General features: G+C 36.9%; 1 protein-coding gene across 3 annotated transcripts in view; it reads left to right on the forward strand.

Moving 5' to 3' along the window:
* The window catches only part of Sntg1 (syntrophin gamma 1), a 409,578-nt gene that overhangs the window by 303,743 nt on the left and 81,205 nt on the right, over positions 1–24,630 (forward strand). For all 3 annotated transcript variants that reach the window (XM_041657058.1, XM_041657057.1, XM_041657059.1), the window contains 2 exons: positions 3,908–4,038; positions 12,329–12,458. In XM_041657058.1, coding sequence (XP_041512992.1) covers positions 3,908–4,038; positions 12,329–12,458 — 261 coding nt within the window. The remainder of the gene's footprint in view (positions 1–3,907; positions 4,039–12,328; positions 12,459–24,630) is intronic.

Genomic DNA, 24,630 nt, shown 5'->3' on the forward strand with positions numbered 1-24,630 from the left:
TCAAAACAAGGTTTCTTTGTGTTACAGTCCTAGCTGCCATGGAATTAGCTCTTGTAGACCAGGTTAGCCTTGAACTCACAAAAATCCTCCTATATCTGCTTCCCAAGTGCCACCACCACCCAGACCCAATATCTATGATTTTTAATCAAATTTTAAGTAATCGGATATTGTTTTGCTGAACTATGATTTTAGAAAAGCACTTTAAAAATCAGGAGAAATCAAGCCTTAAATATAAAATTTCGGTTTTTAATGACTACTCCTACATGGACAAAATGTCACTGATTTCAGGTACACAAATATCCCTTCTATTGCTGAAGCTGAGTTGTCTGAATCCTGTTCCTTATTTTTTTTTCTGGAGGTGAAGTTAAGAAATTCCTTCCTAATCAATGGAAAATGACACTTACTCAGATAGTCAGATAATACACTTTGAAAACACATTCCTTATCTTCACACCTAGAGTCGGCTTTCTATGCCAACTTATTTTATAAAATATTCGGACTGGCATTTTATTCCACGTATAATTCTTTTTTTTTGGCAATTTTGTTGTTAAAGAAGCCTTGAAATCTGTATCTTATCTTCATAATCAAAATAAGAATTATTTTTAATGGTGTTAAATATTCAGCTGTGAATATGATTTATAGTAGCATCTATATCAGGCTAAATTATTCTAAAAGTTGAAGTTGGGCATATTTTATAGATTTTCAAAGAAGTATAAAATGAAAAAAATGACCTTTTCCATTTTAATTTATGAAGGTATTAAATGCAATTAAAATATATTTTCAGATCTATTACTTCTAACAGTGTTATGTAAATATCATGCCCACTTATTGCTGTCATTGTCCTTGATATCACATTGCCCCAATCCTTTAATATTCTTTCATACATTCTCTTATGTATTCATAGAAAATGATAACCAAATGGAGGAATTCATATTCACAGAATATGAAAAGTCACTGTTAATAATCTACCAAATATATTGCTAATATGTCAAATAACCAACAAAAAATCTCAACTATTCTTTTAATTATTTCATATCTGCTTATAAATGTGAGATGTGTTGTGATAGATGTTTTTACTGTGGAATCAAAGAGGAGTTAGTTGTAATGAATCAATCATCCCTGGCTGTCACAGGTTGGATGACTTAGCAAATGAATTTCTTATAGATGCCCATCTACATAGATGAGTGATTGACTACCATGACGTATAACATAAATAATCATTCCCATTACTTGGCTCAGCAACCCTGAAATCTGGCAGGAGGACAGTAGATGGAAGGTCCTGATTAATTGGGAAGCTTTGTTTATCTGCCTAGACTATGCTTCAAAGTATGGAGGCTGCCCCATGTTTCTCCTTTAAATAAAATGATTCATTGCTGCTGCTGAACATAGTCCTGTATTCATGCAGTAACATGAGCATTATCTTTATCTTGAAAAAAACATTACAAAGTACTTAATGAACCAGAGATAATAGTATAGATGATAATAATAAGGAACATGTGAGCAGATTATTGTGAGACTGTAGAAGTGCTTTTCCTATAAACTTCATACTTATAAATAGCCTGGCCACTTACTGATTTTTTTTTAGATAAAATATAATTGCATAGTTTTTCCTTTTCCCTTTACTCACTCCAATCTTTCCCATGTCAACCCTTGCCCCCTCTCAAATTCATAGTTTTTTTTCCTATGTTACACAAACACAGAGACAGACAGACAGACAGACACACACACACACACACACACACACACACACACACAGAGAGAGAGAGAGAGAGAGAGAGAGAGAGAGAGAGAGAGAGAGAGAGAAAGACACAAAGAGAGACAGAAAGAAATGCATAAATGCATATATTCAATCTCATGAGTATGTTTAGTGCTACATGTGTGATTATAATTTCAGGGCTGACCACTGGATACTAGCAAACCAAATAGGTAGCTCACCCCTAGGGCATATTAAATTTCCCACTTTCAGAATTTCTTAGTTATATCTACTTCTTTTTCTGTGATTGGGTACTGGAAGATATTCCTCTCTGACATTGGCGTATCTGTTGGTACTGTCATGGTTCAGGTCGTGACTAGGCAGCTATAATCCCAATTTCATTAGTGAAGGCTCCATATCATTTCTAGAAGACACAATATCAGATTCCCAGATATTTTTGCTCTTGCAATCTTACCCCATCTTCTTAGACGGACTCCAGTCCTTAGGGGGAAGAGTTGGATTCACTGGAATTAGGCATCCCAAGATTATGTTTTGTCTATATTTGGGGCAGTTGTTGTTGTCTGTAGTGAATTTTCCTGCAAGAAGGTTCTTTGAAAAGATTGAGAGTGGCGCTTGCTTATGGGTATAAGGAGAAGCAGTTAGAATGCAGCTAAGAATTGTGCTCATTTAACGCAGTGAAAACATGTTCTCCTCTTAGATGCATGGCCTTACTAGCTCCAAGTTTTGGCTAGATTTCAAGTACTAGGTGAGATTTTCTTCTAATTGGACCTTAAATTCTATTAGGCAGCTTATGATTATAATCAAGATGTGAGTTCCACAATTGCACCCTTAGGGGTAGCTTTCCATTCTGTTCATTATTGTAGTTAGTAGGTGTCACAGCTGTATCGGAGTGACTATTGGTTGCTTTCCTTCATTGAAAGCTTATTGCCACAATTTGAATTGTTAATATGGGGGTGCCAAGTGAATTCTAAAACAATACAGACTGCTGTTGTTTCCCCTACTTGCCTTCCGGAGATTAAATATAAGTCATTCTTACTGAAGACACCGTGCACCTCTGAAACAAGACTTAAAAGACATGAGCTGTATCTGATCAGAAAACATCCTTTCCTTTCTGAGTTCTATATTTAATGACACCAGAAAGGTCTATTGGTTACACAATATCAAGCAGTCATTCCCGAGAACATATGCACTCTAGAAAGATTACATGAACTGAGCAGATTGCATGTATGTATTTAAGAATACACAAACACAATGTAATAAAGAAAAAGATGGCATGAATTGAATGAGACAAAGATGAGGAGTGCACAGGAGATTTTGAAGGGAATTAAAGAAAAGTGAAAATTATATAAATATAATCCCAAAAATTAATAAAAAGGTATTTTAAAAATCCCCCAACAGCCGGGCGATGGTGGTGCACGCCTTTAATCCCAGAACTCGGGAGGCAGAGGCAGGCGGATCTCTGTGAGTTCGAGACCAGCCTGGTCTACAGAGCTAGTTCCAGGACAGGCTCCAAAGCCACAGAGAAACCCTGTCTCGAAAAACCAAAAAAAAAAAAAAAAATCCCCCAACAAACCAGTTATAATATTGAACACATATAATATTAAAGGAATAATTATATCCTTGATATGACATGAAAGTGATGTAAAAGGACCTAAACTTTTTGAAACTAAATGAAAACAGTGTTCAAGACTTCCTAGAGCAGGGTGTTATAGATTCACTTGCAGGAATGTTCATTAATTCGGAAATATTTTCAAGATTCATAATGAATATGTTCAGCGTGTGTTTACACATTGGCATTTAAAAGATATTTGTAAATATGACAATATTTGGATACTTGCAGGCACTCAAAACTCTTGGCCAATTGAACAATGACTTCATCTTCCAAGAGGTTTTGTTGCTTCCCCGTGGTAGTAACTTTTCCAGTTTCTTCCATTCTTGAACAGATTCCACTCTGTTACAGTTTCATGTTTTCTTCCTCTTCACCCATAATTTTCAGGAATTTTCTTGGTCTTTCCTAGCCTTCTTACAGAGCTCTGTTAACAATGACATTTTGAAGTAGAATTCTGGGCCCAAGAGTGGGTGATCACTTAGGCTTATCAAACTATTGAAAACAATTGAAAAAATTAATGTCCCCCAGTGATAAGTCTGGGAACACATGGAAACACAAACCTTCTGAACATGTCACTCTTTTCAGGATACACTTTCCTGCTCTTCGTGGCCCACATCTCCAGGCCTGCGGTGGGAGAAGCGGTGGTGTGACCTCAGGCTCATTCCTCTACTGCATGCCCGCTTCTCCCAGTACCTGCCCGGGACTGACCTGAGTCGGTGAGTCTGTTTACAGGTTCTAATCTCTGATTGAAAAGGGTCAATGCTCAAACTTTCAGCATAATGTGCCATGTCATTCTTATTTTAGCATGTTTCTGATAGTACAAGAGAGTTGTACAGGAATCCTCTCCCATTGTAGACCATGGTAAATATGGAACCCAAGGGAGTGGAAGCCCTGTTTCTGTCATAAATAATTGCAGTGGATCTGAGATATATATATATATATATATATATATATATAATTTATTGGGCTTAATATTTCTCGAGTTAATTTTAATAAGCTGTTTTATATTCAAAATACTCATATTGCTTTTACATTTATCTTTTTGAGTGATGCTAGGAATCTAACCGAGGGTATTGAGTAACACCTGAGACCTTTGAAGTTAATTATCTACCATTGTCATGTTAACAGTTTTGTAAATTAGTATATATGAGTTTGCTTTTCATTTTTTTTTATCATGCTCAGTATTGCTAAGGATGTGGAAAGAATTGTTTTTCAATAGCAGATTTGTGGGTTGTGTCCATCCCTTCTTTCCATACAATTTAATTGAAAAGTTTCTGCATTTTTTTCTTGATTTTTCTTGTTGTTGTTCTGCTTCCTGAGTCCCTTGGTTTGATACTGTGCCTGATGCTTATTATCATCATCATTATTATATATTTTTTGAGATAGATGCCTCAGGGACTGAGAAACCTCTTTGGAAAGAAGGGATTTCTGTCTGTTTCCACCAAAGCTTCTTGATCAGCTCAGACACACAGCTGGCAGCTGCTCACTAGGTCAGTCAGGCTCCAAAATGGTCCTTTGGTTGGTTTATACCTTCTTGCGTCCTTGAGCTCAGACTTGTGACTTATGCAGCTTATAGCTTTCCAGTGTGGGAGGCATCTTCAAGGCCCTGCTAGGGATGGGTAAGATAAGGAACCTCAAGGTAACAATTATCTTGTCACCACTCAACTCCAAGGTCCCTCTATAACGAATGATTAGCCTTTCCTGGCCTCCTCTTGCTGACTGCTTGTAGTCAAGGTCTTCAGCTGAGAAAGGGGACCCCAGGAGTATGCAGCCACTTTTTCCTTGTCAGCATCTAAAATTCACTTGGGTTAATAACCGTCTCTTCTCATGTACTAAATATTTTTAAACCATGGGCTACATGAGAATGTACTTAAAAATTTTGAAGGAGTTAAGAAGTTGAATTGTTGTTTTGATTTTGGCTTTTTTTGTGATTTCATCATGGATAATTTTAAACCTGTGATATTTGTTGAAAGCAAGTTTTTCTCCAATTGTATATTATTTGGGGAAATGTCTCCCCTGTTTTTATAAAAGCACCGGCATCATCATTTTGTTGTGGAGTTCTACATATTTCAGTTTGAGCATATCCATTTATGAGGAATTTTGATCTTCAGAATTATGTATGATAATTTTTTTATGAATTATAAAAAATGCATTGGCTGAGTTAGAGTCCATTTTGATGATAAATATATGTATTTCTACTTTTAGTTGTCTGAATTTGCTCTCTATATTTAATTTTAATCTATAGGATACACAAAGATTTAAAATTTCTATATCTATGCTTATTTTTTAAAAATTACACTATGTTTTCTTTGTTCAAATGTTTATCTATATGACAGGAGATTGGTATTGATGAGTAAGTGCCTGTATATTTCTCCCTTCCTTTAATAATTCCTAGTTTCTAAAAAAATCTCTCCACGGTAGCATATGTTTGAAATTTTTCTTCGTTTTTTGTTTTTATTCCAAATTAAAAAAGTAATACTATAACTAAATTATTTAATCTAGTAATTTCTTTGAATTTAGGTAATGATATATTTTGTATTATATCTACTAGTCTGATACTTTTCTATATGAAATACTATTTTTATGATTATACCATTTCTGTTTTGAAGTGATTGTGGAGTAATATTCAGGCGGAAGAAGTGATATATAAGATTTTTTGTACCTTTAACAATTTTTATAATAAAACAGCTTTCAAAACTGTAGTGTGATTTCATAGCCAGAAAATTGGCATTGATAACATCTTCATTCCACTATTACTTTGTGTGAGTTTCTTACCTCTATAAGATCATTGTGGAATTTAGTGTAAGATGTATTACACTCATTTATGCTGTGTAATGTTTGTTTAATGATGCTAAGATGTGTTTCGTTCTTTTATATTGCACTTGTTTAACTCTGTGAAGTTGTGCTGCTTTGCCTATCTAAAATAATTGATTGATCTAATAAAGAGCTGAATGGACAGTAACTATGCAGGAGAGAGGATAGCAGGGCTTAGGCAGAGAAAACAGAGGAATAACAAGAAGAGGAACAGGAGCAATAAAAGAAGGAAAGCAGGATGGCAGGGGCCAGACACCCAGGCACACAGCTAGCCACAGAGTAAGAAGTAAAGAAAGGTATAGAGAATAGAATCAGGTAAAAGCTCAGAGGCTAAAGATAGACGGGATAATTTAAGTTAAGAAAAGCTGACTGGAAACAAGCCAAGCTAAGGTGGGGCATTCATAAGGAAGGATTAGCCTCCATGTTTTATTTGGGAGCTGGGTGGAGAGCCCCCAAATAACAAATAGTAAAATTTCAACAACATGGGATGATGTAGCCTTTCCTTATTTCTTCATGTAAAATCACAATTGAGACCATAAACATCTCCCTCATCTATGAATCCAATGTGGTCCTTCATGATACACTTGAATACCTTTTTCCTACAACCTTTGTTGTTTGTAAGCCTCAGCAATTACAAATCTATTCTTTATCTCTATTATTTCATCATTTTGATGACGTTTTGTTAATGGATTCATTTACCACAAAGGCTTATTAGATTCAGTATTGCTTAGGAGAATTGGTAGCTTCCCTTTTCAACTCTTCATACCCCACTATTTTTTTCCTTTTCAAAGTAGTTTAATCATTTTTTAAAAAAGTAATGACCATTTTTAAGACATTAGGTTTTATGATAACCGGTGAATAGCACAAATGATATAAATAGTGGCACAGAGATTTGATAGATGGTAATTTCTTTGGAAAGCATTGGCTGGGAGATTTGTAAGAGCTCGATGAATCTTTCTAGCGTCAGTCTGTCCGTGTCCCTTCTTACTACAGGTTCGAGAGCTTGCCAGTTGCTTTATCCTCCCAGGCGATGTGATACATGCCTCCTGCTAATGCACATTCTAGTGATGTTGACCAGCTTTTAATTATATTTGCCAACTAAAAATTTTACTTTGATGAAACGTCTGGTTATGTCTTTAGTCCATTCTGTAATTTCTAAATTTATTATTTTTAATGTTTACAACTGTGAGCCCTACATATGGTCAAGGACTTTTCTTTGAGTCCTTTCTCTCAATAAGCTAACTGTACTAATCTATTTTATTTTTTCTTTAATTTTTAGGTAGTCATTTGTACTTCTTTATTTTCTCTATCTTAGGCTGATGCATAATGTAATACACATATCCATTTATTGTTTTAATTTGGCCTGAACTTCACACTTGCATGGTTGTTTAGTGTAATATAATACATTGATTTCACTTTTTTCTGGAAAAATTATATAAGTTCAGAACATTGAACATTTTGGGCTTTCCTTGTCTATTCAACATTTGGTAAAATTTTAATGATATTTATCACAGAGTTCTCAAAACATATTATTGCTTTCATAAGTCTGTCTATTTAAACATACCCTGCTTGTAATCTATCTTTAAGCTCCTTGAATACTTTCAGAGATGTATGATGATTTAATTTCTGTGTCCTAGACTTCATCTATATAATACTCATTGTCAAGCATTTTCACATGACTGGTCAATTTTGGCCAGAAAATACAGGCTTAATATACGGTTGGTACTTTGGAGATAAGACTGGGCATTTGGATTTTCTTTATTTGATTTAACTTTGTTATGGATGAAGTAGTATTGGGGAGAAAGAAGAATGTGGAAGCACACTAAGCCTAAAAGTTAGAAGTAGTTTGGATAGACACAGTCAGGTATTAAGATTTGGGTCATAGTGTGTGGGTGCACCCACACACACTGAGACAATGGGGATGTTCTATCGGGAATTCACCAAGGCCAGCTGGCCTGGGTCTGAAAAAGCCTGGGATAAAACCGGACTTGTTGCTGAACATAGCAGACAATGAGGACTACTGAGAACTCAAGAACAATGGCAATGGGTTTTTGATCCTACTGCACGTACTGGCTTTGGGGGAGCCTAGGCAGTTTGGATGCTCAACTTACTAGACCTGGATGGAGGTGGGTGGTCCTTGGACTTCCCACAGGGCAGGGAACCCTGATTGCTCTTTGGGCTGATGAGGGAGGGGGACTTGATTGGGGGAGGGGGAGGGAAATGGGAGGCAGTGGCGGGGAAGAGACAGAAATCTTTAATAAATAAATTAAAAAAAAAGATTTGGGTCTTAGCTGGGTGTACAGGATGTGATTCCTGTTCCAAGGTGGGAATGTGGGAGCAGATAAGACTTTATGGAAAGGTTGGGTGTGACATAGTGGAATCTGTTGTGTTGTGGGTAAATAGGAGGATATGGGCCCAAGCATAGAGTGAAAGGAGAGGAGACTAGTTTTGGCTGCAGCACAGGTTGTGAGAACCTGGTCTAAATTTTGTAGATTACGGAAAATGTGTGGATGAAGAGGTCAGAACGACACATCTTTAGACGCTGGAGGAGGACTTGGGAAGTCTGGGTATTGGGTTGGTGAATTTCAAGGGTAGAACATTATAATTAATATGTATTCCTATAAGGGTCAGCAAACCTTTTTCTTTTAATAGAAAAGCTGAAAGAAGAGTCCCAAAGTCTAATCAGGGCGAGAGGACAATGGGCCTGCTGCCAGTGATTTGAGAACAATTGTTAATTGAGAGCTAGAGCTCTCGTTTTGTTTCTTTCTTTCCTTTGCAATTACTCGAGATTAACTAATTGTCCAATCTAGGCATGTATGGAATAATTTGCAAGCTCTTATAGATGAGGTCTTATTATAAATAGATCCAGCAACCATTCTTTCTCAAAATACACTGTGCCTTTTGCATCCCTATGTTTGTTTTGGGTTTCTTATTTCTGTGTAAAATTTAGGCTTTCCCTTGCTTTTCCCACCATAGATGTTCTGTTTCTTAGGTCAAAAACCCTGGAGGAATTTTGGTTCTGTTGTCTCTCTTACTATTCATTTTTAATCATGGAGCTATTGAACTGCATCCATTTGTCCAAGTGTCCTACTCCATCTGTGTACCTTAGAAGATTTTCCCAGTCATATTACTTTCCCTAATAATAGGCTGACCCACACTGCTTATCTACCCATGGTAACAAATGCTTACCATGGATCTATGCTAGCTTTTCATTGCCAGGAAGTCCCACAGAGCCTTTACCAATTTTCTATGCCTATTCTGTATCCAGTATCCTGCTCATAGTGACAGTAATCAAGTCACAATAATTTTGTATACTTAAGCCTCTGAAATTCTTGTTTCTAATGCACAAATATAATTGTTTATCTTATTTCTCTTAACCAAACCCTCACAAAGTAAGAAGACTTATGACTTAGAATCAATTATTGATAAAAAATAAGAGTAATTGACTTCAATAATTAAAAATGTATGTATTTACATTCATTACACAGAGTATAAAAACGTGTTAATATCTAGGTCTGATGTATAAAGTATGAGTTTTTCAGATTTATTCTATCAGGGACTACATAAGATATAAGATTACATAAATTTTAGAACTGAGCAGCTAAAATTTCCTAGTTGTTGTCCTCTCATTGTAGTTTATAAAGGAAAAGTCACGGCAAACACAGAGTGGAAAAAAGTATACATTGCTACATTCAAATTTGATCTCATTTTCCATAGATGATTGTGCTTCTGTCTGGACATTTAAAAAATTATTGACGTGTATGTTTGTTTAACCTGAATGTATGTCTGTGCAACAAGTAGATATTTAGTCATCCTGAAATTCAGAAGAGGATGTCTGTCTCCAGGGACTGCTGTTTACAGCGTCCATGTGGGTGGTGAGAATAGAATTTAGCTCTGAATGAGGAGTCTTTGCTTTTAATTGCTGAGCCATCTCTCCAGTCTGAGGTCTGGATATTGTAAACACCTTACTCACTGTGGAGCATTGGAATTAGAGCTCAGGGCTAGAGAGGTGGCTCCACCATTAAAGGCTAGACTGTCAACCAAATACATGAATTACACTTAATGTATAGCTGAATTTTGAATATACTTTTTTTAATGGAGCATGTTTTTATCACAAGAAGTTTAAAATCACTTTATTACTAATAAACATCTATTTTAAGAGCAAGTAAGTGATGCATGTTTGAGCACTTGTCTATCTTCAGTTGGAAACATCAGGTATGAGAACTACCGCCACTAAAACTGTTAACAATGTGAATACACAGTGATTTGGAAAACAAACCTATCAGGCATCAAGTTTTCCATTAGAGACTGGATCTGGTCTAGAGAAAAATTAAATAGACAGAGGCCTACTCATGACTTTGGGTCAGATATACACTCCCTGGGTTTTCCTTTGTGTCAGGGAACACCTAATATCCTCAAATGCTCAGTTGTAAACTGATCGAGCCAGTAAAGGGGTGTATTTGGAGAGGATATTTAAATATTGATAAGTATTGGAAACCCAGTAGGGGGTGGGGTAACAGCTGTTAAACTGGAAAATCTATCAGTGATGTGGGAAGTCCTTCTGTATATGCACTGCTTTTATTGGTTAATGAACAAAGAAGCTGTTTGGGCTTACAGCAGGGCAGAATAGAGCTAGGCTGGGAAAGCTAAACTGAATGCTGGGAGAAAGTAGGTGGAGTCAGGGAGAGATACGATGTAGCCACCAAAGGAGAAACACACCCGTAGGAGTTTGCTGGAACCTTGCTAGTAGGTCACAACCTTGCAGTGAATCACAAATGGGTTAATTTAAGATATAAGAGCTAAGCCGGGCGGTGGTGGCGCCCGCCTTTAATCCCAGCACTCTGGAGGCAGAGGCAGGTGGATCTCTATGAGTTCGAGGCCAGCCTGGACTACAAGAGCTAGTTCCAGGATAGGAAACAAAAACTATGGAGAAACCCTGTCTCAAAAAATAAAAAAAAAAGATATAAGAGCCAGCTAGAAATACACTTAAGCTATTGAAATTAATATAGTATCTGTGTGATTATTTCTGATCTGGGTGGTCAGGAAACAAGCGAGCAGCCTCCATTTATGAGGATGCATTTGGTCCATCTTGGCACAGGTGTAAGAGATTATAGGACTTTAATTTGGGAGCAGGATTTTAGTTTGGGAACTTAGCAAAAGTTGGTCTGGGGGTGACAGAGGCGAGATCAAAGGGAGCCTGGCTTTCCATAGCTAAGTGGTCTCTGGAAAGACTCAACTCTACCTGGGCTCAGCGCAAGATGATAAGTATTGGATCCCCAGTAGTGTTGTTGTTGTTTTTTTTTTCTTCTGATGGAGTAAGTTAGTTCAGGCTGAATTAAAAGTCCAGGTTTAATGAACAAAGCACCTCTGATGATCTCAGAGAAACAGAGGGGGTGAAATCACCTGATAGCTATAAGGAATAGAGCTTCATTACTCTGTAGGCACAATCTTGAGCAGCTACTGGGGAGGAGATTTGTGAGGGGCCAGATTTGGAACAGAAGGAGTGGGGCCAAGTCCCCAGTTGATCATCTGGGTAGTGTTTGGAATGGGGCATAAGCTGAAGATTCTCCCATAATACATGAAGCTAGTATTCTATTTTGAATGCTCAGCTGTGGAAACTTTGTATGGCACCATCATTGGTGGATTTAAATATGCCTTGTAAATTTCTAAAGTGCACCATGTTACACAACAGATGAGTGTTCAGGATCAGAGCCTTTGGGGGCTTCTATTCATGCTGTGGTTTCTTGTATTCCTGACCACTAATTCTATATCCAAAGAACACTCAAGAAATTAGCATGAGTTTTACAATGTAATGTTTAATGTTTGTTTATGTTTGCAATCTTTTCACTGTAAGTCAGGAAATGTAATGACACATGTCAGAAGATCAGAGAAAGAGTCATAGACTGCATGTTTGGCCAAAGGGAAAAGATGCCCCTGAGTAGAGGCTGTTCAATTCCACATACTTTGTCCACATTTACTTGAATTTAAGAATGTTATCTAACTATTTGAAATTGCATAATATCTTGATCTTTTTGTTGATTTATTTAAAAACAGATGTATGCATAAAAATAATCAAATTTGACTCTGGAAGCTGTTCAGTTGTATGAAGAAGGAACTCTTCTAGGTACAGGACTGAGTTCCAAACAGCTAACTAACAGGTGTTTGGTCTCTTCTGCTCTGATGCAACTTTAGGCAGAACGCTTTCCAAGTTGTTGCTGTGGATGGAGTCTGCAGTGGAATTATTCAGTGCCTGTCTACTGAAGACTGCATGGATTGGCTCCAAGCAATAGCAGCTAATATTTCAAGCCTCACAAAGCATAATGTAAGTACTGATTCAAGGAATAATTATACAGCCAGAAAGACTTTCAGTAGTCCCAGGAGCAAGTCTTCCACCATTCATAGGGTTATTTGGTGGCATTTAACTTTGCTTAATCTGCCTAGAGACATAATAAGAATGAGCCTCCTTCTACTTCGTCGGAACACTTCTGAAACACAAGAGAATAATCTCAGCTCACCATGAGAACCCAGACACGTGAGAAAGCACTCACCGTTTTCCTTTGCCAAAAGAAATAAGCAACTGCGTTAAATAAACATGAAACAGAATTTGTCCTGGATGGAGTATGTTTACTTAAGAGCAATAGGATACTGAATTTCAAGGAAATTTTATTGATATGTCTTCAGTGACTTCAGGACTGCTGCTGAAAATATGGGAATGAGGAGGTTCAGGAGAAAGGTGTTAATGAGGATATTGAAAGTCGACCTTAGAATCCTTCAAGCACAATGCTACTGAGTGGATGCCATTATGGGATGCAGGAATTTGTGCAGGACAGCCAGGTCTCTGTCATTACATATAACTTCCCTCTTAATCTGTCTTTCTAAACCCCTTTCTTCTCCCTCAATTCCTGTGTGGTTTTTGTGGTCATCAGGTCTTTGTTATCATTACATTGAAATACTTCATCCTTTCTTGGTATTAATTTTAGAAATGTAGCCCTCCAAAAGTTTGAAAATTATAAACAAGTGAGAAATAGAGAGCTCAGTCTATAAAATTCTTTCTGAGTAAAGAAGAGGACTTGGGTTTGATCCCCAAATCTCTTATGAAGAAATCTAGTGCCCTACACATTTTAATCAGCACTGGGGAGACAGAAAGAGTGAAACCACTGGCATTCACTAGTCAGGAAGCTTCAACAGCTTGCCAAGGTTTGACAAGTTGATATTCTGGAGAGAAAGACGCTATTGATGAGTAATGGATGGAGACCAGCTTCAAGTGGGTGGGTTGCGGGGGAATTCATATCCCAAATAGGATGTGTGGAGGCAGTGAACAGAAAAAGGAGATGGACACAATCTGAGAGTGAAACAGTGAATCAGGATGGCTACCAACATGTCTATTAAAATAATATACCTTTTATACTATATAGTTGCACATAGGATTAAATGGGTAAGAAGCGGCATATGAACTGGGGTGTGACTTCAAATCAGGGGTTGAGGAATCTAGTATTGACCGTGATGAGTTAATAGGCACCAGTCATGTGTTAGTGGAAGGGCCAAAAGTTCCTCTGCTAGGGATATAAGGGTGTCTCCCTTTTGAGCAAGCAGGAACTTTCCTCAAACCCCTGAGGGAATGGAGGTCCTTATCCAAATGCCTGTCCTTGGGAAAAAGGACTTCTGAGGACCAGACACTCCACTGCAATTTAAGAGTAATTTTCATTCTCTAAGGGGCATGATACACTATTTGTGCTGAGCTGTTCCCTAACTGTGTACTCTTGTGTCTTAGTCTTACTAAATGGTCCAGTTCTTTTTTTTTTTAAATATTTATTTATTTATTATGTATACAATATTCTGTCTGTGTGTATGTCTGCAGGCCAGAAGAGGGCACCAGACCTCATTACAGATGGTTGTGAGCCACCATGTGGTTGCTGGGAATTGAACTCAGGACCTTTGGAAGAGTAGGCTATGCTCTTAACCTCTGAGCCATCTCTCTAGCCCTATGGTCCAGTTCTTATATGCTCCCTAAGGGAAGGTCCTATGTTTTATTCTTTCCTCATTATGTGGTACCATTCTGATCTCTCAGCACTTATTAAATGACTCAGGTTCTAAACCTGGATCATCATTGTTTCATCCTTGGGATCAGGTGTGTCTGGTAAATCTCTTAACTTTCCCGTTCTTGGGGCAATTTAGGAGGGTACCATGTTTTTCTGGCTCTGCACTGGCAGGGATTTTTTTCAAAAATAAAATTTTGTTCAGCTAGTCCGGATAACAAAATTTTATTTTTGAAGTGGACAATGAGGAATACTGAGAATTCAAGAACAATTGCAGTGGGTTTTTGACCCTACTGCACGTACTGGCTTTGTGGGAGCCTAAGCAGTTTGAATGCTCACCTTACGAGACCTGGATAGAGGTGGGCAGTCCTTGGGCTTCCCACAGGTCAGGGAACCCTGATTGCTCTTCGAGCAGATGAGGGAGGGGGACTTGATCGGGGGAGGGGGAAGGAAATGGGAAGCGGTTGTGGGGACGAGGCAGAAATCCTTAATAAATAAATAAATTAAAAAAAAATAAAATTTTGTTTTAAGGAGGCTGCAATATTTACATTTTCAACTTTCAAACCCCTCACAAAATTTCCCAAAATAAAAGGCATAAGAAAAAGCTCATAACACATAGTGAGAATCATTAAAAATGAAAGTTAAAAGGTGCTGAAGAAGTGTGATCCTCAATGTTAAAATGCTGGAAATTTGTCAAGCAGCAATGATTGCCATGAGTTCCATGCCAGGTAACATCTGAAGCTGCTCTCTAGTATGGTGAAATTTTATTCAGGTTTTATAAATAAAGCTTTGAAGACCAGAAGGTAGAACTAAGCCACCAGAGGCCAGGCAGTAGTGTCACAGACCTTTAATCCCAGGATTTGGAAGACAGTGGCAGATGGATCTCTGTGAGTTCAAGGCTACCCTGGGCTACACAAGATCAATGCAGAAACAGATCCACATGACAGATGCTACAGGAACTAGCTCTGTGTCAGTCTGAGGATTTCTTAGAGTTAAGAGCTCTGTATTGGCTTGGCTGTTTGCTTTTCTGATCTTCAGGTTGAATCCCAATATCTGTCTCTGGGTTTCTATTATTCGAGCTACACTCTAGTATATATGCACACACATTTGCACGTGAACAAATAGGCTTGTGCACAGACACACCCACCCACACCCAGTAGTGTCACATTGTTAAATGTGATAGCTTTATTCCGTTTTTGAAAAATAAAAATACTTTGGCCACCTATTCCTTTACCTCTGTTTCTTTCTGTGTCTACAGTTGTTTAATAACTTACTGGAATATTTGTGAAATCCTCAGGGAAACTCAGAACTTTGAAATCATCAGTTAGGCAAAATATTTAAATCTTAACAACTGATGAAGTCACAAGTCTGTCTTAAAGTAAATGCCCCTGTCAGCTAGAATAACAATGCGGATTTGCTTTGGACTCAAGAAAGATCTTAGTATATATATTGTATCCTTCTTTAAAATAATGCAAGGCAAGCTCTTATAGCCAGTATTTGATGTGTGCTGCCTTTTGAAACTTCTGGGGGTGAGATCACACATGAAGTTGAGCTCCACTGTGCTGCTAATACAGACAGAGGAAGATATAGCTCTGCATGAATGGAACCCATCAGCCTGGCCAAAACACTTTCGGCTTGAGCAAGAGTGAAGCTCTGCTTCCTGCCAGCCCATCCTGTTAAACCTGAAGTGATGAAGATTGCAATTCTACCCCACTTGTGTTTGGGATCCAGTGGCTTATGAAAATGTGACTATGTCTCACGGCAGCAATGGCGAGAATGCCTTACTTAGGAAGCAAGGTTCTGTATGTGTTCTTTTAAAAGAGCAGAATGCTAGGCTTTAAATATCTCTTTCTCAGAGCTACATCTGGATCGTCAGTGCCCTAGATCCTAGGAAGGATCTTGGAATATCTGTTCCTTGCAAGAAATGTTTAGTTGGAAGGACACCAGTCACCTGACAACACTTGAAAACCTAGTCCTGAGATAGAGAGAAAGTAAAGGTGCAGAGAGCTTTGGCATCAAGGAGCCCAACGAAGCAGATGACAGCTTCATGGCGCAATTTCCACGAGGAGACATTTTCACAACGGCGTGTAGGAAACAGACACCACCTCTGAACTCTTAGTTGTTTCTTTTCTGAAGCTCTGATAAAAATAACTTGACTACAAGAAACTTGAGAATCTATTTGATTTAATAATCCATCAACAAGGGAAGTCGGAGCAGGAAGTCAAGCAGGAGCTTTATACATACTTCTTCTAACAAGGCTGTAGCCATTCCAACAGAGCCACTCCCTTTGAGATTATGGGACCAGTTAGACCCACTTAAACTACCATAATCATACAACTTCCAAGAAAGTCATGGGAGGCAATATCAATACTCAAATCCCAGGAATTTTCTTTAAACCAATCATGGATTTTCCAAGAAAGAAATCAACAAAAGTAGACTTACTCACAATAGTCTCAGAAAAGAAGTACCTAGGGATAGTTCAGGAGAATAAAGACTTCTATGGTAAAAACTGTCAAGCTCTAGAAAAACACTGAAGATGGTAATTGGATGTGGAAAAGAATCCAAAGAAAGAAAGAAAGAAAGAAAGAAATTAGGAACAAAAGCTGATAAAAATATAAAGAGATCTTAAGCACTAATTGGTAAGTTGAATACTGGTGCTGGCATTATAGAAATCAAAATGAGTGAAAGTCATATAATTTAGTTTCTAAAAAAAACTAAAAAATAGAACTGCACTATGATTTGGATATATTCTTTCCCTAGGAACAAACCATTATATAATTTACAAATGCGTGTCTGCATACCACAGAACAGAGAAATGTGTACACCATGTTAACTGCATCATTCTTTTACCTGGTATATAGAACCAGCCTAATTTCCAAGTCAAATATGCCCAGTAGCAGATGAAGAGGTAAAGACAATTTGTTTATAGACACTGAAGTTTTATTCAGCCATAAAAAAGAAGGAAATGTCTTACCAGTACTGAAGCCTTTGGCAGCTCCACATTAGGCTTCAGTATACTCAATAAAAACCTTAGTTTTATAGCTTTTATCTATTTATTTTCATTCTGTTTACTTTTTCTTTGAATTGGCAGTTACTCAGATATGTAGAGGAAATTATTACATTTTGTAATCTCAATCCTTCCTATAAACCATCAGATACTGCTCCCTGCCCTGTTGAAGGTCATTCTATATCTCTTTTGTCCATCTCACTGTCTCTGTACATAGGTGCTACTCAGAACCTGAGTATTAGTCATATACCTAATTTTTATTATTCTCAACTCAAATATTTTATAATTTTTATTTTCATAATTTATGGAGAATTTCATGTGTGAGTCCTGCATTTCATCTCTCCTTCCTTCTCTTTTCTACTCTTCTGATGTCTATCCACACACTTCCAAATTTAGTGTCCCATGTTAATTATTGTTTTTACACACATGTACACACATATGTGTGTGTAAATACAACTTGCTGAATTCATTTAGTGCTGATCATTTATATGCATTTAAGGCTGACACCTTGAGGTTGGATAATCAATCAGGGAGAGAATACTGATTCTTTCTCTTTCATGTTGCTGTTAATTGCATGTATCTCTTCATCTAGGTGTATCTCTTCATCATGGGTGTGAGACTCACCCATGTTCTGACATATTTTCTAAGTCTGTGATGCCATTATAACAAAAACTCCCAAAGACATAACAGTTGAACTTTTAATTTTATTCTCTAAGTATCATTATTATGAAAACATGACCCTAAATTAATCTTTATAAAAACAAAACTAAGTATCTTATACTTAAACTAATTTTGAAAAAGAAACCTTGGTTCTACCAATGGTTACACTAGTTGCTACCCTCAATAAAACAAGCTGCCCACTAAAACATTCATCTGAAGACCAGTGTTCAAGACAGAAATAAAGTTGACCTTACCATCCTTACTAGGAAATAATGATGTTAAATAAGGTACTGTATGTATGCGATAAATGCCACAGTCACAAGGTATTGCTTTGAAAAGTTTACACTTATAAGAAGCTAATATTTGCCTCATATCTTGAGTTGAATGTTACACAAAAAAGAATTCAAATATAGTTGTTGGTATATCTAGTAAACATTCACAGGTATTAAAAGTAAAAATTTTGCTAGGGAGTATTATTTTAAACAGTGTTGCATTTTTTTCTGCTGCTCTTGTTAACAATTCAAAGTGTGTTTGACAAAATAAAATTAACCTGCACATAGGATGATGAGTCGCAGGTAACTGACAGAAAGCTGAAACATGTGGAGGATGGGTTTTTTTAAGTGGGAGTGACGAGAAGGACATGGGGGTTTTTGGAAGATGCCAGAAAAGGGAGAAAGTTAGCTACTTGCTACTCAGCCTCTCTGAGTGAGCAGAATTCCATCTAAAACCTTGAATTGTGAGTTCTTTTGATTTAGATAACCTTTGCCATGGTAGTTGTAACAAAGTCAGTGCCTGAGGGAACAGCATCACTTCAGGCTGTGACTCTTATAGCAAAGTTTGCTTAAGGAGCAGACACTGTAGATAATAATAATAAAAAAAACCCTTATAACCACAAATTTCTTTCATTATTTAGTTTGTTCCTATATACTGAGATCTTTCACAGCATTTAGATTGGAAAGAAGAAATTGTAGTAGTGTCAAGTCAAATTTCACAGACAACAGTCAAGAAATGACAACAAAGTTGACAGCTTGTTCATGTGAGGTCTGATAAAAGTGACACCTTGAATTTGTGAATTTCTCTTAAAATCTGTAATCCCTGTTTCTGTGTGAGAAAGCCTCACACATGAAGCATGTGTGAGCATTATGGAATTATTGGATACACAACTTGTAGGGACTTAAAATCCCTCCATGAACAAAACCATCTTGAAATTTGCTAAATTGTGTGGCAATAGAAGTCTGAGATTCTTTTGATTGGAGCTGGCAATGTTGGATGTCAGATGTGAATGCACTGTAGCTTCATGACCCCCTTATCCACCAAACTGAACAACTGCTGCTTTTATAGAAGTGTGTGTGTGTCTCTGTGTGTGTGTGCTTCGCAGAAAAGCATGAGAGTTGGTATCATTAAATTTGATTTAAATCACAGCTTCACAATCTTTGTGTGAATCTGAACTCCTTAAAGAAACTGAGAAAACTCATTGAAATAAATTCGAAGTAGTGGCTAAACTATCAAGAAGCTGCAGGTCTGTATCCAAGTTCCCTCTTATGTGAAGTAAATGAAGAGGCAGGTCACATATAGACCCATTCTTCAGGTACTAACAGCTCTCAGTTCTTCCAAATAATTCTTTCCTTCTGCATTTCTGAAATTATCCTAATGCAGGTCTTCTGAGAGAGTAGTCTGGTGTTGTTGTTTAACCACCACCAGGAAAGGGGATCATCTTTCTTATTCTAGATGCAAACATAAGTGTCCCATGCCAGTCATTGATTGTAAAGACATTTCACTTTAAACTATGTGAAACATGATTGTAAACATGCATATGTAAATTTAAAATACACATATGTAGTGAGTACACAGGATGATCTGTATTTAAAGTGAGAGAAATGTATTGACTGAGAAGAACTTTTTGTCTTTCTGCCTGACAAAAATTCAGGATTATAGTTGCTGCTGAATGTCTCAGTGGTTCTGGAATGCCTTTAAGAACTTGTCTTGCATTGCATTGACCTGTGCTATACACACACACACACACACACACACACACACACACACACACACGTATAAATAGAACCTGCTGAGTCCATTTTGTTGTTTGTGTGTATGTTGGATTTCAAGACTGGTTGCTCTGTGGGAGAAACTAATTCTCCTTCCCCCACCAATCAATAGTTCCTTCACTTCTTCATCTAGGATTGAGATCCCATTGAATTTTTCCCATTCCACACTAACATGTCTGATTAAGCCTTGTTTATGTAGCCATTTCTAGGAGAGGCTGTTTCACAGCAGACTTTCTGGTATTCTTGCTCCTATCTTCTTTCTTTTCCCAATCCTATTATGTTTTGTAAGCCACAGATGCAGGTTGTGGGTTAGATGTATCCGTTGGTCTTAACTCATTGATCATTGTGTTGTGTACAAATGTGCTATAATTCGATGGTCTCCATTTGCTGTAAAGAGATGATTCTTTGATGAGGAGTGTTAGTTACATCTGTGAGTATAAAGATAAAATGCATTGAGTAACTATGCTGATCTCGCAAAGTGGTAATAATAGGTTCTATCCTAAGATCTACAACCTTAATAGCCTCAGAATGGTGGGTTGGTTTCTAGTACCAGGCTTAATGTTCTTTTTGTTAAGATCACTGTGAGTCCAATTAGTATTTTGTTATAGACAAGTAAGTGCTCCTTCTAATACCTTTATACAAGTCTTGTCTTACTGGTTGTTATTATGGTTCATAGGTGTTGCAGCTGGGTAGGCCTGTTTAATTGCTTCCATCCCTTGGCAGTCCCCATAATATTTTCTGGAACAATAAAAGTTACATCATAGGAATGAAGTTTTCATGTTGGACCTTCTTTTTCTGTCTAAATGAAAAGAAATATTTTAATTTTAATATAGTAAAATTACATATAACAAAACAGATATGAAATAAGAATTACAGTTACAATATTTATATCTACTTTATTTTTTTATCATAACTTAGTAAAACTAAAACTATCTATTCTTCAACTCTATCAAAGACCCAAGAAGGATATATTACCTAAGTAAACAGAAAGTACATTGTAAGCAACTTCCAAAACCCTAGAATTGACAGAGACATCTTGCTACCTGGACAGTCACCCAAAGTTCTTCTGTATCATTGGGGCATCCAATCTTCAGCCTACAGGCCCATAATATCTAGCAGACTTTTCCACAAAGCAGGAAATTTCTAAGACAGTTCTCCCTATATTGGCAGTTTGTCAGTTACATTTCTGTGTACTGAAGAATGACTAGCAGACTCTTTCATGAAACAGGAACCCCTAAGGATTGTCTCTCCTATAGATAAGTTCAGCAGCCATTTCTCTGTGTGTCCTGCTTGTCCAGTTCATACAGCATAGCATCAAACAGTCCAGGCAAGAGCAGTTTCTTGCCCAAATGGCTAGCAAACTACCTAAGGAACTCTTCGATGCCCATATTCCTCTTGAAGTAGACTGGTGCTGCCAGGAGCAGATGTGTCTCATTGTCATGACTAAATACTCCTTGTAGATCAGGTCCATCTTTCTACTGAAAGGCCATTCAGTTCCATGCATTGATCTCACTTCTGTACGAAGTTTCAAAGTTCAATGAGTGAATTAGAATACATTCAACATTTTCTTTCTGTGGTTTGCTGTACTTTCACTATGGGAAACTGGGGCAACTAGGAGAATTCTGGGAAGAGGAATGTTAGAGAAGCAGTCACCAGCCATACACAGAGGAAGCAAAAATGAAAATGCTTTACTTATAAAAGGTACTAAGCCATGTGGCTAAACACAGACAAGAATTATGGGTTAATTTAATTTGTAAGAGCCAGTTCATAACATACCTAAGATAATAGGCCAAACAGTTTATAATTAATATAAGCCTCTGTGTGATTTTTGGGACCAAACAGCTGCAGAACTGGGGAGGAAAGAAATTTCTGTCTAAAGTATGGTTACCCTTAGCTCTGTGGATTAATAGTTTTATCTATTTGGTAAGTCATCAGTAACATCCTGCCTTCCCATTAGTTCTCATTTTCTTGCAGGATCTTTATTAATTATATGTGCTCTAAAAATTTTGATAGCTTTGGTGCTTGTTTATATTTAATATTTGAATTCATTTTGATCTGATCTTTGCTTATAAAAGGGATGACCCAAATTTATTCTCCAGTTTTTGATATGCACAAATGAACTCAGCAATTTTCCTGGACAGTTGCTTCATGGTTTTCAGAGAATATACAGAACTATCTTCCATCCACCCTCATGTTCAGTAGTGGGTTCGTATCCAGTGGTTTTGATAATATTTGTAGCAAATTTAAAATCATTGTCCAATATTCTTCTGGAAAGGTAAAATGAAGATCAATTTCACTTATAATATCATCAATAATTAGGGGATAGCTTATCAAAAAGAAAAAAAATAAAATTTAAACTGTCAAACATCACTGAAAGAACATAAAGAAGATATAAATAAATTCTCCATTAAAATTACTTATGTGATTGTGACCATTTAAGTTTCCCTGTGAATTCAAGGACATTTTTCTTTTGTGTTTTTTTTCCCAATGCAGAGGATAATAGTCAGGCTTTGCTCTAGGACTTGTTATGCCTCTGAGCTGAATCAAACCTGAAAAAGAGTTTCTCTATTTGTTCCTAAAGAAAAGAAGTATATAATAGAATTTCATTGAATCTATATAATTATGTTAAGATACTGATCCTGAAATAGGAAATCTGAAAAGTCATCTACCAAGTAATAGTATCACATTTCTTAACATTTTCATTAATTTCTTTTGATGACATTTAGTAGCTGTGTTTTATGATTTCTTTCTTTTTGATGATACCCTTTAAGTACTTTAGTTGCCTTTTATATTATATTAGAATCAATTTTAACTAACCTTTCCAGATTGTTCCAGACCCTATTATAGTGGAAAACTTCAGTCTTTCACTATTAAGTATGATGTTTATTACGAGTTTAGCATCTATCACTTTAATGGTTATAACGATTCTTTTCTCACTACTCTTATGCATGCATTTTAACATGAATAGATGTTAAATCTGACCAAGTGCATTTTTATTTTTCAAGTGAATTAATAATACATAATGTTGTGGGAATTTTATCCTTTTTAGTTAGTGACATTTGGGATGACTAGGCACATGGTTTACTCTGATACATGACTGGATAAGAACTGAGATCTAGGGATTGTGTTTTCTCCCTCACTTGGATGTGGAAGGCTTCCTGATATACAGTTCAGTGACCTGATCATGACTTTTCCCATTCTTCCCCAGATGAAGAGGCAACAGGGTCATTTCCCCCTGTATTCATGAGTGTGATCCTCATTTTATCCCTTAATGCATAATCCTCTGCCCAGATATCCATGGGTTTCTCACTTTATCTGGCACCCAATGTGGGGATGACTCCAAAAGGTCCTGCTGCGGTCCACTGCACTGCATGACCAGACATCTGTCTCCCATTCCCCACCACCACCTCGCCTCTACATTCAAGCATGTGGTAAAAAGAAAAATTCAGAGTCAGGTGGTAGTTGCACAAGCCTTTATTCCCAGCACTGGGGAGGCAGAGTCAGGTGAATCTCTATGAGTTCCAGGCCAGTCTGGTCTACAAGAGCTAGTTCTAGGATAGGTTCAAAGATACAGAGAAACTGTGTCTTTAAAAACAAGAAGAAAACAAAAACAAACAAATAAAAACAAAGAAAAAGAAAAGTTTTAAGTTGAGTTTCTATCTCATATTAAAAAGCCACCTAAATTGGGACAGAAGAAAACCAAAATCTAGGGACAACTCTTGTCACAAATCTCTTTCATCTCATACTTATTCTTTCCTCTTTAGAAAGTTTCTTTACATATATCACTATCCTAAAATTTGTTTTCATATTAATGTTTAAGATTTTCCACTGTACCATAAATTTTCCTAACAGTGACCTCTGAAGTCTCCAGAAAGATGATGGGGTCCCACGACAATGATGCTGCCTGATCCATATCATGCCTTTGAGTCAATAAGCACCACACAAAGATTGACTTTGGACTACAGACTGCTCAGGACAATTCTAAGTTGGCTATTTTAGATGGTCCACCTTCCTATACCACTCTAGTCAGAACTTCTTATAAGAAGCAATACCCATTACTCAGAAATTGGCTATAAGTGTTACAGCTTGTCCTCATGAGACTTAACCATTGTTTTGGCATTTTACTGCATCCAGTAGAGATACCTTCATCCATTCCAGTCAGCTGGAAGTACACAACACACTCTCTCCCAACATGTGGGATGGATGGTTTCTGTTTTTTTTTTTTCAGGGTTATGAAAAAATGTCATCTGTTAGCGGTTGGTTATAAGTTGTTATAGTGTTGGGGGATAAAAAATAAAGGCTAGACTCAGGAATATCATTTGGAATAGAAAAAGGGGGGTAAATAGGATAGGATAACAAAATAAAATTTTATCTACTTGTAAACTAAAATACCAACTATCAGTTTTAGATAATTTGCATTGGTATGGGTTCTTGTATATTGATACAAATGTAAAATTTTTCTTCAATTTCTATTTAAGATAATTTGTATATTGACACAAATTCAAACTTATATTTGTTATACTTTATATATCTTCCTACTTCTTTTCAAAATGTTTTTGTATATTGACACAAATGTAAAATTATTTCTGTCACACTGTTTGTGTTTTGACTTATGTTTAGTATATTTTGTAAATTGATACAAATTGAAACTATTTTTGTCATGTTGCACTATGCATTTCTACCTCGAATTAAGATGCTTTGTATATGTAACAATTTCAAGGCCATTGTCTTTATACTGTACTTCTG

This window comes from Microtus oregoni, unplaced genomic scaffold (assembly GCF_018167655.1).
Source record: "Microtus oregoni isolate MIOR12 unplaced genomic scaffold, Mior012 000008F_ref0000371, whole genome shotgun sequence".
Taxonomy (NCBI): Eukaryota; Metazoa; Chordata; class Mammalia; order Rodentia; family Cricetidae; genus Microtus; species Microtus oregoni.